The sequence below is a fragment of the Gopherus flavomarginatus genome, chromosome 17 (genome assembly GCF_025201925.1).
Source record: "Gopherus flavomarginatus isolate rGopFla2 chromosome 17, rGopFla2.mat.asm, whole genome shotgun sequence".
Classification (NCBI taxonomy): Eukaryota; Metazoa; Chordata; order Testudines; family Testudinidae; genus Gopherus; species Gopherus flavomarginatus.
Window position 1 is genome coordinate 4,231,666 of NC_066633.1, and position 15,747 is coordinate 4,247,412.

The 15,747-nt window shown below is 54.3% G+C and overlaps 1 protein-coding gene across 3 annotated transcripts in view; it reads left to right on the forward strand.

Annotated features, from left to right (window-relative positions):
- Positions 1-8,313: 8,313 nt before the first annotated feature.
- Positions 8,314-15,747, forward strand: part of LHX6 (LIM homeobox 6) — a 42,005-nt gene continuing 34,571 nt past the window's right edge. For all 3 annotated transcript variants that reach the window (XM_050926842.1, XM_050926840.1, XM_050926841.1), the window contains exons 1-4: positions 8,314-8,396; positions 9,281-9,352; positions 9,936-10,133; positions 10,280-10,401. In XM_050926842.1, the coding sequence (XP_050782799.1) occupies positions 8,319-8,396; positions 9,281-9,352; positions 9,936-10,133; positions 10,280-10,401 (470 nt within the window). In that variant the 5' untranslated portion in view covers positions 8,314-8,318. The remainder of the gene's footprint in view (positions 8,397-9,280; positions 9,353-9,935; positions 10,134-10,279; positions 10,402-15,747) is intronic.

The window sequence follows — 15,747 nt, forward strand, 5'->3', positions numbered from 1 at the left end:
TATTTGTTCTTTACTAGAACCAGTAACGTAGGATGGTGAATGACTGGAGTAAATGGACCTTTCAGTTGGTGGGCTGTGCTGATGTTGTAAATGGAACTGTTTGCACTGTTGGTAGAAAAAAGCTTTGTACGATAACTCAGTTATCGATTGACACCCATCAGTATGCCAGAGCTCTTACCTTACTGTACCCTTGGTAAGCAGGGGGACCTTAGTTTTGCTCCACAGATGAAGATGGTGGATGCTAATATGACGACCCAACTCCAGATGATGGGATAAGGGGGAGAAATTACCTTGTGTGTCTCATTCTTGTTATTTCTAACTAGCTTTTTAAGGAACAGTCCTGCAAACACATACTTGGAATAGGGCTGACTACCAGGAGTGGCCTCAATAGACTTCAGTAGGACTCCTGGTAGTGACAGGCTTGAGTGCTTTGTTTGCAGCAAATCCCTTCCCCTACAAGCTGAAGGGAAGTTGGCTCTCAGCATTTATAGATTTACGATTCAACAGTTAATCAAATGAATATAGTTGCTTTCAGACTAACAAATCTCCAGCTAATGTTTATTTTTAAATGATAAACATGACACCTTTCACAGTGCCTGTGGATATTTTTGTTCTCTGCCACAATTCAAAGCTGATAGAAGAATATACTGGTAAGAGTGTCTGTGTGCTTCCATTACAATTATTTTAGTGGATTTCTAATTCTGAGGTGCTGGCCCTCGCCTGCCGTTTGGAATAGAATCAAGGAGTTTATAAACTCTACAAAAGCAAAAATAATGTAAGTTTGAGTTTCTGTACCTCAGACTTAAACTATTTCAAATTAATATTTTGGGTTTTTTTCAGAGAAGGGATTGCTAATATCCTAGTGGCATTGGATGGTAGGGCGATAGCAAATGTCAGGTAAATCTTCTCTATAGAAGTGAGCAGTAGAGAACTTTATGGATCATATAGTGTCATAAGCACACTTTATACTGAAGATAATCTCTTTTGGTGTTGAGATCAACCTGTTGTCTCCACTAAGATTTTATGTTAGCTATTGGATGTAAAAACAAACAAACAAACAAAAAACCATTTTGTACACGGCAGACATAACCTTAGAGGCTTGGAGGGCTGAGTCCATGGCACTGGTGGTATTGTGAAGAAAAGGTCTGGCTTTTGCACTTTGTTCTGAAATCAGTGAAGCTAGTGTCCTTTTTTTTTTTCTTTTCATTTCTAGAGCTCTGTAATCTTGCCTCTTCAGGGATCTCATCTTGCATCAATGTACTGCGTCTGGGTTGCCCTTTGAGAGATGGGGTGACCAAGAATGAATGCCATATGCAAAGGGGCTGGGATTTAACTTTTGTTGTCTTTCAACTTTCAGAATTTGTATTTGTTGGTATATTTCCAAATAAAAGTACCTACCCATGACTCTGCATACTTGTGTGAAAGGTTAGTTACATATATAACACTCATGAGCCACTATCCTTTTGTGGAAGAGAATCCACGAGACTGCACAAGACACCTTACTTCAGTTAAACAATCTGCTTCACCTTGCATTTTGCTGTGGTGCTGGGAGTTCCTTTCCCAGACCTGAAGAAGAGCTCTGTGTGGCTCAAAAGCTTGTCTCACCAACAGGTGTTGGTCCAGTAAAGGATATTATCTCACCTACTTGTTACTCTAGAAATCTCACACAATATTAGCTTCTATGCTGAGTGACACAATCAGCTCTTACCACCATCACAGCTGATCCAACTTCGATTTTCTTGAGGACAGAAGAAAGGAAGTAAAGTTACTAATATTTGACAATTATTGTTTTGCGTTCCTAAAGCACTGGGCAGATATTTATTATTCCTCACCAGCCATAGGTAAATAGTGCCACTTTTTGGTATATGTGTGTACCTCAAACTTCAGAGGAGATCCACCCCCTGATCCTGGGCTGAATTTGATTAAGCAACAGCAGGAGTTTGAGTGTCCAAGGAATGAAGGTTTGGTCCTAAGGCCACAGATTAAGGTCGTGACAGAGATTCGGGCCATGTCTATGCTACAAATGTTGGTCGATGCAAGTTAGCCAGTGTAAAGCCACTAGGGTTGGTATATTGCTTGTGTACATACATGTTTGGTTGCTTGTGTCGGTCTTTGTGTACTCACCAGGAGTGCTTTTATCGACACAAAGTGTGGCTCATCATGGGTAGGTATTCCACTGCAACATGCTACCCTCTGGCATGATACCTTTGGGGAATTTTCACAATGTTTTGGGGCATGCCCAAGTTGCACAGAGGGGGCTGGGACCAAAGGGTTAAGTTCCCATTGTGCCATTTTCCCCTATCCTATAACTTTCATGTTTTTAAAAATCTCTCAAATATGTGCAGCACTTGTCACTGTCTGCCATCTCTGACAGAAGCAGGGATCCTGTGCAGCTCTGCACTGTTGTCATGAATATTAAAAACACAGACCAAATGACCCTCTGGTGTCTGCAGAGCCGCAGGAAGTACCACAAACCTGGGAGATATGATTTCTTTGAAGATAGATTGCTAAGGGACATAGTGAAAAAAAATTCAAGGTGGTGGTTGGCACAGATGGTGGAGCGCGTTGTCTGTGAGATATGTGGGGGTGGTATAGGCAGGTGCTGACGTGGAGTTCTCCATTGACTGCAAAGAGAGGCCAGTCCGTGACTGTTGGACCTGTAGGTCAGCAAGAGTCTGCAGCTTCTGCGTTTGCTCCTGAGAAGCTCCTTTTTCTCCTGGTGCATCTCCCTGTTCTTTTTCTGCTGAGAACCTGGGCCTTTCTCCTGTCCACTTCTCCCCCTCTCCAGGCTGTCTGGTACATCTACTTTCCACACCCTCTGGGCTGATGCAGCACTGGCTTGCAGGGTCTCTAAGAGCATGTCCTCCCTAGTCTGCTGCTTTCTCCTCCACGTCAGGGTCAGGCATTCCATCGGTGTAGAGGGGTCACCCCGCAAGGTTGCAATGGCAACACCTATGGATAACACAGATTTATCATTAGATTTAGAGTCATAATGGAAGGCAAAAGATAATTTTCAGAACTCCCTAAGGCTCATTAGAGTTTTAAATAAGACATGCTTATTGCCATTTCAACTTTGAACCACCTCTGCACAACACCACTTTACTGCCACTGCTGTGGTCAGTATGGCCTGCCAAGAGGGCAAGGAGCAGGGAAATCAGGCCATAATTGTTTGATTGCATAAAACAATAAAATCCAGTCCCTATTTCCATGGGTCCAAGAACAGGGCAATGGTTCTGAGCACTGTCACTATTTGCCACAGGGAGTGTTTGTGATGAAGTGGGATTTTCTGTAATTTTTTTTAATGAATCCATTGTGCCTCAATTTTCCCTATGTGTTCTAGGGTTAGCTAAGGGCTAGAAAGGTTCATCTGCCCTGTGCAGAGGCTCAGAGATACAGGTGAACGGCTCCTAGCTGTCTGGAACTTAGATCCCATATCAATGGAGCATCTGAGAAGACCATGACAAATCCGATCACCATGACTCTGATACTTAGCTACCACTGACCATGGATGGCCCACCTCTAAGCAGGAAGCCCAGCAGTGTTTGTCCAGCTGGGGAACAAAGGCCTGAGGAGGTGGTGAGTAAGGGTTGGCTGCTGAGGGCTTCTGGGGGTATGCCTGTATTGGGAAAAGAGAGATCAGAGGGACAGGGCTTTGGGCTCTGTGCCAACCAGGATGGACTATGCTGTAACTTTCTTTACTCTGTGCTAACCAAGGACTTCCTGTGCTGTGTTCCAGTGGACTAATAAACTCTTCTATTTGACCACTCTGGCTGGGCATCACTGCAGAGGTGACAGAGGAGGTGCATTGCTCACTTCAATTGTACAAGTCTCCCTCAGGGGTCTGTTTCAATTGGATGTGCTGAATGGATCTCATGGTGTGAAGCTGGGCTGCTGAAGGGCCAAAGGTCCAGTGGCTCATCCTGGAGGAAGAGTGAGACCCCTAATGGGGCTGGCACACTGAATGTGTTCCTCCGAGAGACTGTTCCATAACACTAATCCAGTGGATTCGTAACAGTGGTGATTTTAGCTACTACCTCACTGCAGAGGCACAAAGAACTGTGCTGGTGCCCCAAAGCAGCCTCTAACCTTTTTCCACTAGACTGTTTCCTGCAGTGGTGCCTGCTAAAGTAATCACAGAGTGGCATGGGAAAGCGTCTTACTGTGGAAGAAGAAATACGGCAGCCATCCCTAGAAATATTTGGGAGAGGACTGCAGAGTATCTCTAGCAAAGTTTCATCAAGACCTCTCAGGAGGATACAAGGGACATCCCTATGTATGTAAACACTCTGCTTCACATGCCCTGCCTAACCCTACAGGGAAATGAAAAGCAGGTAACTACCTTTTGTTCTACCTCCACCTCTTCTCCTACAAGTAAAGCAATGACAAGCAGATACCTGTGTCCTGCTAACTTGGGGAAGAGCCAGGCGTCATCGTCCCATTTAAACACTGAGAGAGCTTGCACGCACACACTTACCCAAGATTCTTTCCTCTTCATCCAGGCTTGGCTGGTGGGATTGGCTAGTTTGTGGTGGAATCTCCAGAAGACCCTGGCTCACTGCATAGCTGGAGCCTCCTGCCACAGGTCCCTCATCCTCCTCTGCTTCTCACTGCTCAGGGCAGGGTCTGTCTCTCAGGCACCTCAGAGGTATCCATGGTGGTCTGCAAGGTACTGGTGGGGTCTCCACCAAGCATAGCATGCAGCTCATTGTGAAAGCGGTAGGTCTGCAGCTCAGCACCAGCTCACTGTTGATCTCCCTGGCCTCATGGTATGCCTGCCTCAGTTCCTTTGCTTTCCTGCAGCCCTACTGCTGATCCCTGTGATACCCCTTCTCCTGCATGCCCTGTGCAATCTGCTCAGAGATGTCCACGTTTCTACAGCTGGTCTGTAGCTGGGCTTGCACAGCCTCTTCTTTCAGCAGGTCCAGGAGATCCAATATCTCATGTCCACTCCAGGCACCAGCCCGCTGTTCGGGAGAGCTGTTAGGTGTGCTCACCAAGGTGAACGATCAGGAAAAGGCATCCCAAAAATACACAGGGAAGGAGAGTGGCGCCTGGTTTCCATGACCCCTGGGCAGTGGAGTTCACAATTGTCACTGTCACAGAGCAGCCGCTGTCAGGCATTGTGAGACAGCTGCAGGAGGACTGTTGGGGTTGACATAGGTCATGCAGTATCTGCACTTGCACTGTATTGACCACAGCACATTAACTAGATTCAACACTGTTCCAGGAGGTAGTGTTACTGTGTTGCCGTAATGGGACACTTACAACAATGGGAGGCATAGTTGAGTGTAGACACCTGCATAATTAGGTTGATGCATGGTGATTTACATCGACCCGACTGTGTAGTATGAACCAGGCTTAAATTGGAGAGCTCCAATCTCTGCACTGAATCCGCTCCTGATTTCCATAGATAGCAACAGCGAATACAGAAAAACTCCAATTAGCCATTGTTTTTATGCTATGGCCATTCTAATACTGCATTATTCTTTATCTCTTTAATACAACCCAAAGTCTCATTGCTGTGTCCTGAGCAGTTTCTTTATTTTCCCCACATTTTCTTATTCCTTTTCTGAAGAATTCCCAGCTAATTCAGAACCCGTAAGTATGAAGAAGTGGCCTACGTTGTTCTTTCCAGGGTTGGTTCCTTTGCACTTGTCTCAGCTCCTGTTGTCACTTTATCCTTCTGGCAGGTCATTGTGGAGAGGCCCAAAGGGATGAGGGAAGGGTGGACTATTAATCTTACATTTGAATTTTCTTGGTTCCCCTCATTTTTTGTCACAACCCAAATGTTTAAATGTAATGTCTTGTATTTACTCTAAAATGACTTTCATCTGATTTCCCCTTTGCTTACCAATTTAGCTGTCAAAATTAATAACCAGGAGTATCCATCTCTAGCTTTCATCATCTCATGTTACTTTCCTAGAATTACTTCATGGTGGAACTGCTGCTGGTTCTCTGCTTTAGAATTATCAGGTTACTAATGAAATCCTTTAAAACCAAGATTGCTAGCTACAACTGCAATGGAAAAGCTAACTGGTGTGCTGCCAGGCTGGGGCTGTCTCCTTTCCAACCTGAACGTTCTCCTAGCAGAAATCAACAAAATCCAGAATCTTCAAACGGAGGTGCCTGAAGTTAGGTGACTAAGCAGATAGTAAAGTAACAAAATAAACCCTCTCCAGGAAGCGGTAAGGTGGGTCAATGGTGCTGCTTTAATGCTGAATGTTATAGATATGGGAGTATGTGTTTTGAAGGAGTGAGGCCTATGCCCCCATATGTGTTTGGGGGGGGGAGCTGCCATTGAAACAGATATGGAGACATGATGCTATTAGCCTATTATTAGAAAAGTCTCTTAAAGTTCAGTGAAAACTCCAGTGCCTTTGAAGAGCAGGCCCCTTATCTGGGACCTGTAGGCATTGTCTACACAAGAAAGTTGCAGGAGGTTAACTAAAGGTGTGATTTTAGACCGATGTCATTACACTGCTGCAAGCCCCTGCCTGCCCGAGCTTCTTGTGATTGAACTCAAACTTGCTGCAGTTTCACGTCACTGTGTAAGGGAATTGCTTTAAATGAAGCTGCAGTAAACCACTTAACCCCAAATGAGTGTGTGCACGGGACTAGCACCCGTTTAACCAAATTGGTTTCAAACCCATTTCAGTTCACTGGTATGGAGCTCAGGCTCTAACCAAGCTGCAGGTGTCTGACCGTAGCCCTCCAGCCCCCAAGGTTGGGTTAAATGAGTAACTCGCGGGGCCTTGTCTACACAGGAGAATTCTACCAATGTCATGAGAAGCGCGTGGGGATTCATCCTTACATTGATGCAGCCACCTCCCCTAGATGCTTTTCCTTCCGTCGGAAGGTGCCGCAAACTAGTTTAGTTGCATCTGGTAAATGGATTTAGGCGCGTTCACACTGAGGATGTGCACTGGTTAAACTGAATCAAACGACAGACCAATGTTGTAGTTAGACTGGTGCAATGTTTGTGTACAGAAAAGGCTACGGTTGCTTCAGTAAATTAACACCACAATCTAATTAGGAGTGTGAGAGGCTGTTGCTCGCTTATTTAGCATCATGCAATGAACAGACTAACTGCTTCCGCAGTAGCATTAATCCTGATAGAGCCCGTTGATGTTCAAGAGCCCTCTTTAAACGGGACCCCGGCTGCAGGCTGGCTGCACAGGACATTGTCTCCCCTACGGGACCAGCCATCGCACTGTCTCCTTAGGGAGCCTTTTCAAAGCCCGCGCCCAGGAGCAGTTTGGGAACCTATTGAAATAGAACCGCTTACGGGGCGGGGGTTAATTTCTCTTTGTCCAACTCCCTGCAGGGCTGTTCCCCTCTGGGCGAGGTATCCACACGGCACCTCTCTCCTTAGCGGGCCTCTGGCCGCGTTTCAGGGGGGTCAGGCCTGCGAGCCAAGCTCCGCTCTGGTGCAGCTCCCTGGAAATGAACCGGCTCCCCACGGGGCCGGGCTGGCTGCGCGGAGCGCAGGGCCTTGCGCAAGGCCCCAGGAGGGGGCGGCGGCGGCGGCAGACCCCAGGCCCTGGGAACAGAGGTAAGGTCACTGCCCCGCCTCTGCGCTGGCTCCCGACGAGCTAGGAGGAGAGAGGAGCAGAAGCCTCCGGGCCCCTCCCCGTCACCTCCAGCCCTCGCCTCCTATAATGCTGGGGAGACGCGCGGGAGCGCGCAGTCCTCTCCGGTCTCCCAGGGGCGGCGGTGCCCGCCGGCTGGCTGCTGGCGAGCGGGCCCCGGGCCGGAGCCCGGCAGCTCCTATGGGACCAGGGCTCAGCGAGGAGCCCCCTGCCCCCGCCAGGGCCAATCCCCGCGCCTGAGCCGGCGCCACGTGTCTGTGCCCGGCCCGCTGCCCCTGCAGGTGGCTGCCCCGCCCAGGGCGCAGAGGTGGGGCTAGTGCCCGGCTCGGACCGCCGGGAGCTCCAGCCGCTCGCAGCGCTGCCTGCCCGCGGGAACCTAACGGGCCCTGGGGGGCAAGGCTCCCCGGCTGCCTAGCGCTGCCCGCGGCCTCCTGCTCCCCACCCGCCGGGCTGCCCTGGAGGAGGCGCGGGGCGGACCCGGACCCGGACCCTGCCCCTGCCCCTGCCCGGCCGCGCGTCCTGCCCGCCGGGGACAGTGGAAGGAAGAATTTGGAGAAACTTCTCCCGGCAGCTCCAGCGCCGCCGCCTCCGGCCTTCCCCGGCGGGGCGGGGCCCCGGGCCCCCTGAGCTCCCGGGGCGGGCGCCGCGGGAGGAGGAAGAGCCGAGTGCTGGACCCGCCGAGCCCCTGCTCCGAGCGGGACGCGTCTCTCCGCCCGCGCCGCCCTCTTCATGTACTGGAAGAATGAGCCGGTGGTCCCGCTCCGCCAGGGCAGCCAGCCCCTGGCCGCCGGCGCCCCAGCGGGGAAGGTGAGCGAGGAGCGGGGCAGGGGGTCCGGGGTGCGGAGCCTGGCTTCCATTCGTTTGCTTCGGAGGAGCTGCGAACGGCTCCGTGCCCGGGGGCTGGAAGGTGAGCGCCGGGCGAGGAGACGGAGCCCGCACCGACCCGCGGAGCCCGCACGTTTATGCAAATGGCTCAGGAATTTCGAAAAAAGTGATTTAGCAAAGACAGAGGCAAATCAGGAGGAAGCGCTGGGCATTGTCTGCCTGAATAGGGGCTTAATAACCGCAAATGGGCCGGGCTTGGGGGGGAGACGAGAGGCGAGGAATCCAAAAATTGCTGCCCTCTGTGCGCTTTAAATATCAGCTGCAGCCGGGCTGGTTTTTGAAGCCCAGACCTGGAAGCAGAAAGTGGGTTTGTTTTTCCCCCCGCACTTGAATGGGGAGGATTTTCAATCCAGGCGCTTTCTGCTGCATTCTGTGTTTCAGAGCGCGGGGGGAAGAATTTCGATTTTTAATTACTACCATTAAAAAAATCAAATTTGCAATTCTTTGGGTGGCCTGATGGATTCCCTGATTGACAGCTGGAATTGACACTCTGGATACCTCTTATCTTGGGCATTTACGGCAATTTCTAATTGCAGGTAGTTTGTGTTTTTTCAGCGCCTTGGCTCGCATGGGAACCGAGCGATTACTTCAAGAGGCCCGGGTTAAGTGCAGGCAGGGAGAGAATTCAATCCACATTCAAATTGCTTCATTAAAGAGACGCAGCTTTTGTTGCAAAGGATTTAAATGGCCACTAGAAAGTTCTTATTTATTGTTTTGAGCTGGTTTATATAGGGTGCCATGAAGCCCAGGCGGTAGAGCCCAGGCGGGTAGAGCCCCAGCCAATCTCTCCCGCTCTCTCCTTCAAGGTGATGGCCCAGGACGGCCCCCTCTCCAAGGGAAGCTCCCGCAGCCTGGACAGCAAGCACCCCCAGATCATGGTAAGGCTGCAGGGCCGCTGGGTGGGAGGTAGCGAGCTCCTGGGAGCCAGGATAGCTGGGGCGCGCAGGCACCCACCCCTGTCATGGGGCAGCTGGGGAGTTTGTCCCTAGGACGATGGGGCTTCATGGACACCAGACGGCAACTCTCCAAAGAAAAGCGAGCTGTCTGCGCCGGGCTCCGCAAACCGCCTGTGCGCCCCGGACCTGGCCAAGGGCTGAGCGCAGCGGCCAGCCAGGACGCACCGGCCACCGCGCTGCCCCAGCTCCCCGGTGGCGCGTAGGGCTTCATCCGGCTCCCGCGGAAGCTTTGCCGCTGACTTCCAGAGGAGCGGGCTCTGGTGCGCGCTGTTCCGACTCCTTTGGCCCGGGCCCCATGGGACTGGCCCTGCAGGGAGATGGGGCGGCTCCCTCTTCCAGAGCTGGGTTGTGGGGGAATGAATCACAGGGCAGGGGGTGGCTCTGGGGTGCTGCTACTCGGTCCTGCTTGATCCCGGCAGGAGCCCCACGGGGGGGGGGATGAATGGGACCCCGAAGGGGCGCTGGGGACTCCCTGGCTGACCGCTTCGGGGTGCTTTCTCCGCAGTCCCAGTCGGACGGAGAGACGCTGCCCAGCACCCTGGATAAGGAAGATGTCCGCTCGGCTCCCAGCACCCCGTCCACCCCGTCCGTCTGCTCCCCCCCTTCCTCCTCCTCCTCCTCCTCCTCGTCCTCCATCCCCTCAGCCGGCAAGAACGTCTGCTCCAGCTGCGGCCTGGAGATCCTGGACAGGTACCTCCTCAAGGTGAGCACCGGGCAGGGCGGAATGGGGCCCCGCCTTGGGGAGCGGGGACCAGTTCGGTGGGTGGCCGAGGGGACTTGCTGGGGAGGACCAGGGGGGCCCATGCCTGGCCCCAAGCCCAGCTCACAGAGGGCCCTTCTCTGTCCCAGGTGAACAACCTGATCTGGCACGTGCGCTGCCTGGAGTGCTCGGTGTGCCGGACCTCCCTGCGCCAGCAGAACAGCTGCTACATCAAGAACAAGGAGATCTTCTGTAAAATGGATTATTTCAGGTAGGAGACCTGCTCTGCCGCCGAGCCCGGCTGGCCGGGGATCTCGGGTGCGGCAGGCCGAGTCCAGCTCTGAATCCAGGGATTTGGCTCCCTTCGGCAATTTGTGCCGTTACAGGGCAGATTCGGTTTGCAGACTCGCTGTGTAAACGGGGCCTGGTGCGTAGGGCCGGTTCGTCCTTCTCCGGAGTAGCAAAGGGCCCGGTCCAGGATGTGTGTGTGTGTTTCCTGGAAGGCGGGCTGGTCAGCGCTCGGCTCCCTCCCTCGGGCGCAGGGCTGGTCCCCGCTGGGCGCACTCCCCGGGTACGCTAGGTTAAAAGGTGCCTTTTCCTGATCTGCCATCGCTGCACGTTTTAAAGGGAGCTGCAGCTCGGGCGCTGCCACCCGCTGGGCGAGGCTCTTGGGACCAGCCTGGGGGGAAGGAGAGTTGAAGACTTAACACTGGAATAGATTGCCTAGGGAGGTTGTGGAATCTCCATCCTTGGAGATATTTAAGAGTAGGTTAGATAAATGTCTATCAGGGATGGTCTAGACAGTATTTGGTCCTGCCATGAGGGCAGGGGACTGGACTCGATGACCTCTCGAGGTCCCTTCCAGTCCTAAGAGTCTATGAGTCTATGAGACTTGCTTGGGACAAGCCGCACTTCAGTCCGGAGTTGTAGGGTTCTGGCCCCACTGTCACTAGCGCAGGACCGTTCGTTTTCAGAGGGAGGAGCGGCAGATTCTGGTCTCAGTGCCTCCGGAGTAAATCCGGAGTGACTCTGCTAAAGTCGCTCCAGTGACTCCGAATTCCCCCTGGTATGAACGAGCCCGGAGTGCTGCTCTGCTCAATGCTTCAGCTGCAGACCGGCCCCAGGCGCGTGTTGCTGGGACATGTTCACCTGTAACTGCAGGAGCAGTCGGTGGGTGGTGAGTGTCCCCGTGGCCCCGTCAGCCTCCGGACCTTGGCCTGAAGGGGATTTTTCTCCTGGAGCAAGGAGGGGCCTGAGCTAATTACCGTAAAACCCCCAGGTAGCTGCACAAGTGTCCTGTAAGGAAGAGACCAGGGCATCGGCTCCCTTTAGCTAATGGCTGGCGGGCGTGGGGGGTTCATTACACCCAGGCTGGCCCCTGAAGTCCCCGCGGGGCGGCTCGGCGGGTTAAGCAGGGCGAAGCGCCCAGCCGCCTGGCAGGGGCTTGTTCCCGAGTGTCACAGGAATGGATGGATGAGGCGGGTGTACAGACAGGGCGTCCACCACCACCAGTCGACCTGTGTAAACGCTGCCTCGCTGTGCGGTGCAGCAGCTGGAGGTCAGGCGCGTTACCCACCAGCCGCCCCAGGGTGTCCCGGGGAGGTGACTCCCCCACAGAACGGGGGCGGGCAGCTTAGCCACAGCAGGTAGCCGGGATCTGCCCCCTGCAGGGAACCCCTCTCCGCTGGGGGGGAAGCACCGTCCCTGGGTTAGAACCAGCCTCTCCAGAGCCTGGTGCCTTCCTGCGTCTGGGGGACGTCGCCCCGCGCCCGGCAGCTAGCGGGAGAGTCCCTGGGCTTGCCTGGGCAGCAGGGACCTAGCCCGGCTTCGGGCACTGCCAGCGGCGGGTCCGCGGAGCGCAGACAGCTGCCCAAAGCCCGCACGCTCAGCCTGGCCCTGCGCAGGGGGTTGGGGGAGGAGGAGGCAGGGCTGGGGCTAGGCAGGGTTTCCCCAAAGCGGGAGCCTGCAGCCTGAGCCTAGGGAATCGGGCGCTGGCCCCTGACGCAGCCGCGGGACTCTGCCGGGTAGCTGAACATGGACGGGACCGAGGCCCCGGTGACCCTGGGCAGTGCTCCTAGGCTGGGGAGGGAGGCCCAGGGGCGGTTTATTCCTTAAGGATCACGGGGGAAGAAGCCGCCCCCTTCCCCAGCCGTAAGCCCTGGCCCCGGCCGCTGGAAATAGCCTCCCATTTCCACTCCAGTGCAAACGGGGAAATCCTGCAAAACCCGTTTTTCGGGCGCCTCCGACGTTGCTTAAACGAATCCGCCGCTTCCTGTCGATGTAAGAGCAGGGCCAGGCCGGACCAGGGGCCAGGTAGGGGCAGACCCTGTCATGCCGGAGGCTCCAGACTGGTCATTCCTGTGACTTGCCCCGGGATCGTCCCCTGCGGGCTGGGTGTAGCTGCGGGTTCATGCAGCCGCCTCTCCCCGGCAGACCTAGAGATCGCAGTAACGTGGCGAGGAACCGCACCGGCACTAACCCGCCTGTGACCCCAGCTGCAGGGCAGACAAGGGGTAAATTCAAGCCGCCCTTAGCCTCTGGCGCGGAGCAGGACATGCTCCCAGGGGGAGAGCCGGCGTGGAAGCGCGCTGCGCTGCGCTCCTGGGGAGGGCGGGGGCTGTGATCCTGAACCTAAAACTGACTGGTGGTGGGGACGGGTGGGGCTCATGGATCGCGGGTCCCTGCTAGACCTGTCCCCGTCTCTGGGCCTCCCTCCCCTGGTAACCTGCGCGCCGCGCTCACTCCATCCCAATTCCTCGGCCGGGGGTTGGGGGGTCTTTGTAGCCTTTTCTGGCGCCCTGGAAGGGGCTTCCCCACCCCGGGGGACACGCGGAGGTCTGTCTCTCTTTCTCCCTCTCCCTCCTACTTGTTTAGCGTCCAGGGCCCTGCTAGCAGCAAATCACCAGAAACTGCTAAATTAGGAAGAAATTCTCGCGCATAATCCTGGCCCCAGAGGCCAGCTGGCCTCGTTCCTCAGCTGTACCCGTCGCAAGCAGCTAGAGAGAGACCCACCCCCAGCCCCAGATATTTGCGCAGGCTGATTTCCCCCGGCTTCTGTTTCTTTCGTTGTATGAACCAGGAGTTGCAAAGGGCGAGATTTAAAAAAAATCCTTAAAGGAATTCGCTCGATTAGTGCCGCCTCGTTTCTCCTTTGGGGTGTGAAATGTGACAGGACCGGATTTACTATCCCTGCTTTTGCCAAAGAAGGTCAATTGCAGAGTTTAGTAATTGCCATAGCTAAGCAGACTCCGTTTTTAAGGCATCCCTAAGGTCTGTGTTCCAGCCCTCAGATCATCCTGCAACATCTTCGATGGTACGTTAAAACCCCCCAACCCAAGCCCACAGCCGGCGGAGCTGGGCTTCAAGCCCGACTTGTTTCAGGAAAACACTCTAGCCTCGGCTTACAAGGCGTGAGACCCCGGGCAGCGAGAGAGGGATTTTTACACTAGAATTGAATCGAAGTGCCCCAGCGATTGAAGCACCCAAGGAGTGGGGACAGGGGGCCTCCATCAATGAGCATGTCCAGAACCACAGCTGGGTTTGGAGGTTTGGTGCAAGCACCTCGCTCTGCATCCCCCCCTGCTCAGCTTGGTCGGCCCACTGCTGTCTGCCCCCAGGAGGACGGGGAAACCCAAGGCAGGAAATGGGAATGACCGTGTGCAAGAGTCGCACGCAAAATAGTCCCGCTTCCTCGCGTGTTGGGAGAGGGGCTGGCAGCTAGGGGCTGGGCTGGGACGCAGCTGGCGGCCAGGGCCTTGTAACAGGGCTGGCTCTGGGGAAACCATGAAACGTGGTGATAGTTTACATGCCTACGGTGCCTTTTATTCCAACGATCTCAACGAATGTCCTAAACTGTGGCCCCGATCCCGCAAAGGAACTTTACTCGCGTGAGTCGTTCCTTTGAAATCAGTGGGATCACGGACCTACATGCGCGCAGCGCCTCTCAAACGCAGCCACCCCCGTTCTCTTACGCTGAGTGCCCGCCTGGGCTATTTAATGTCCAAATCAAGTGCCGCCCCCCCGCCCCACAGTTTGTCAGGTCTCCTCTGAAAGGTGGCTGGGGGGAGATGGTGTGTAGAAAACAAGATATTTTGGCAATTGTGTTTTTCATTTCCTGTTCTCCCGTGATTGTGTGGCCCATAGAGGAGTGTTGGCACCTCCGCATGTCTGGAGTCACCTGTAGCGAATTGTTTCTCGGATTCTGGTAGCGCTGCTGGCTGGGCAGGTCTAGCCGCATGCTCCCTTTGTGTGACTCACACGTGACAGAGAGCAGCGGCAGTGCCTGGCACAGCAGGCTGTGGTTTTTATGCCCCTTGGGAATATTGGCTCTGATCCGGAACCCCTTTCTCGGGACGGCATGACTCGTGGGAGTCGGAGCTGCAGGAGTGGGACCCTCTCAGGGGGCTCCAGGGCTGTGCGAGAGCTTTAACCATGAATCTTCAAAACTTTAATTTTGTGCATGTCTGTGGTGAGTCTTGTTTCATTCGGCCTCCTAGCGCTGCTGCAGCGATAGTTGTGGCTCAGGGCTTGACTGCAGCTAGAGTGTTTTTCCTCTGCAGCTCCTTGGTTTGACAGTTCAGTGGAAGACGCTAGCACGTTTGTACAGGCTGGTCTGGACACTTCGTAAACGTGTGCCCGGCATCACGTGTTTGTGGCTTTACCCTGGGCTGATCCTGAGGGCCCCTTCCCTCCCAGCCCTTTCTAGTCAGGACGCTGCTGCCATTCGGGGATTGGGCTGAAATTCCTCCCAGCCCCAAGTGAATGGTTCCGGGCAGGGTGAGGAAGGTCCGCTCAGCTGTTTCTGAAGAACTAATGTTCAGATGCGCTTTGTTTAACACAGACCGTTCCAGAGAGTTCATGGTAAAAACCCCTCGCTGGGTCTCTGTTCCGAGGTGTGTGTGCGCGCAGCTCTGCTGAAGCAGAGATGTGCTGAAAACTAAAGGCATTTAACAGTAGTAACTTTACTCTGAACTTGTACAGGGGGTGGGGGGGCAAAGGCCCCGGTGCTCTGCATTGGAGCTCCCTGGCTGGAAGCGGTTTCCCTTGTAAACCCTGTATGCAGTTTGGTTCAATGGCTCTCACCCCCACTTTAAACATCGTTCCAGCGCCAGGGTGCTCTGGGCCGCGCCTGCCGGAGCATTTGGAGGGCGAGAGGGATTGTCGAAGCTGACTCCGCTCCCATGACAGGCACTGGCAAAGCGTCCCTGGGCTTCAGTATTGGGTCACCAGCGAGCACGTGGGGAAATCCCACCCTGACGGTGCAATCAAACTGCAGAGCCTAGCCGGCTCCTGTCTCCTCAGAGGCGAATCTCTGGCGGTTACCTGTCTGGGAGGAGTTTATCGTGCTGTGCCCTGAAATCTGTTATAACGCCGCTCATGGCTGCATCCCAGCTGCGCGCTCTCTCCGGGAGTAGCTGGGTAACAGGGAGCATGAACCGTGGCGTCCCGGCCACGCCCGAGCTCTGAGACTCACATTTCACCTATCCAAATTCCCCCCGTGTCACGGGGCTAGGGCGTCCTCTCCCTTTCCTGGCGGGGAGCGGGGTGTCATTCCGTGCAGCTGGGAAGCTGCTGCTGCGCCCTCCTCCGAGGTAGCTGCGGTCCAGCCGGGAAGAAA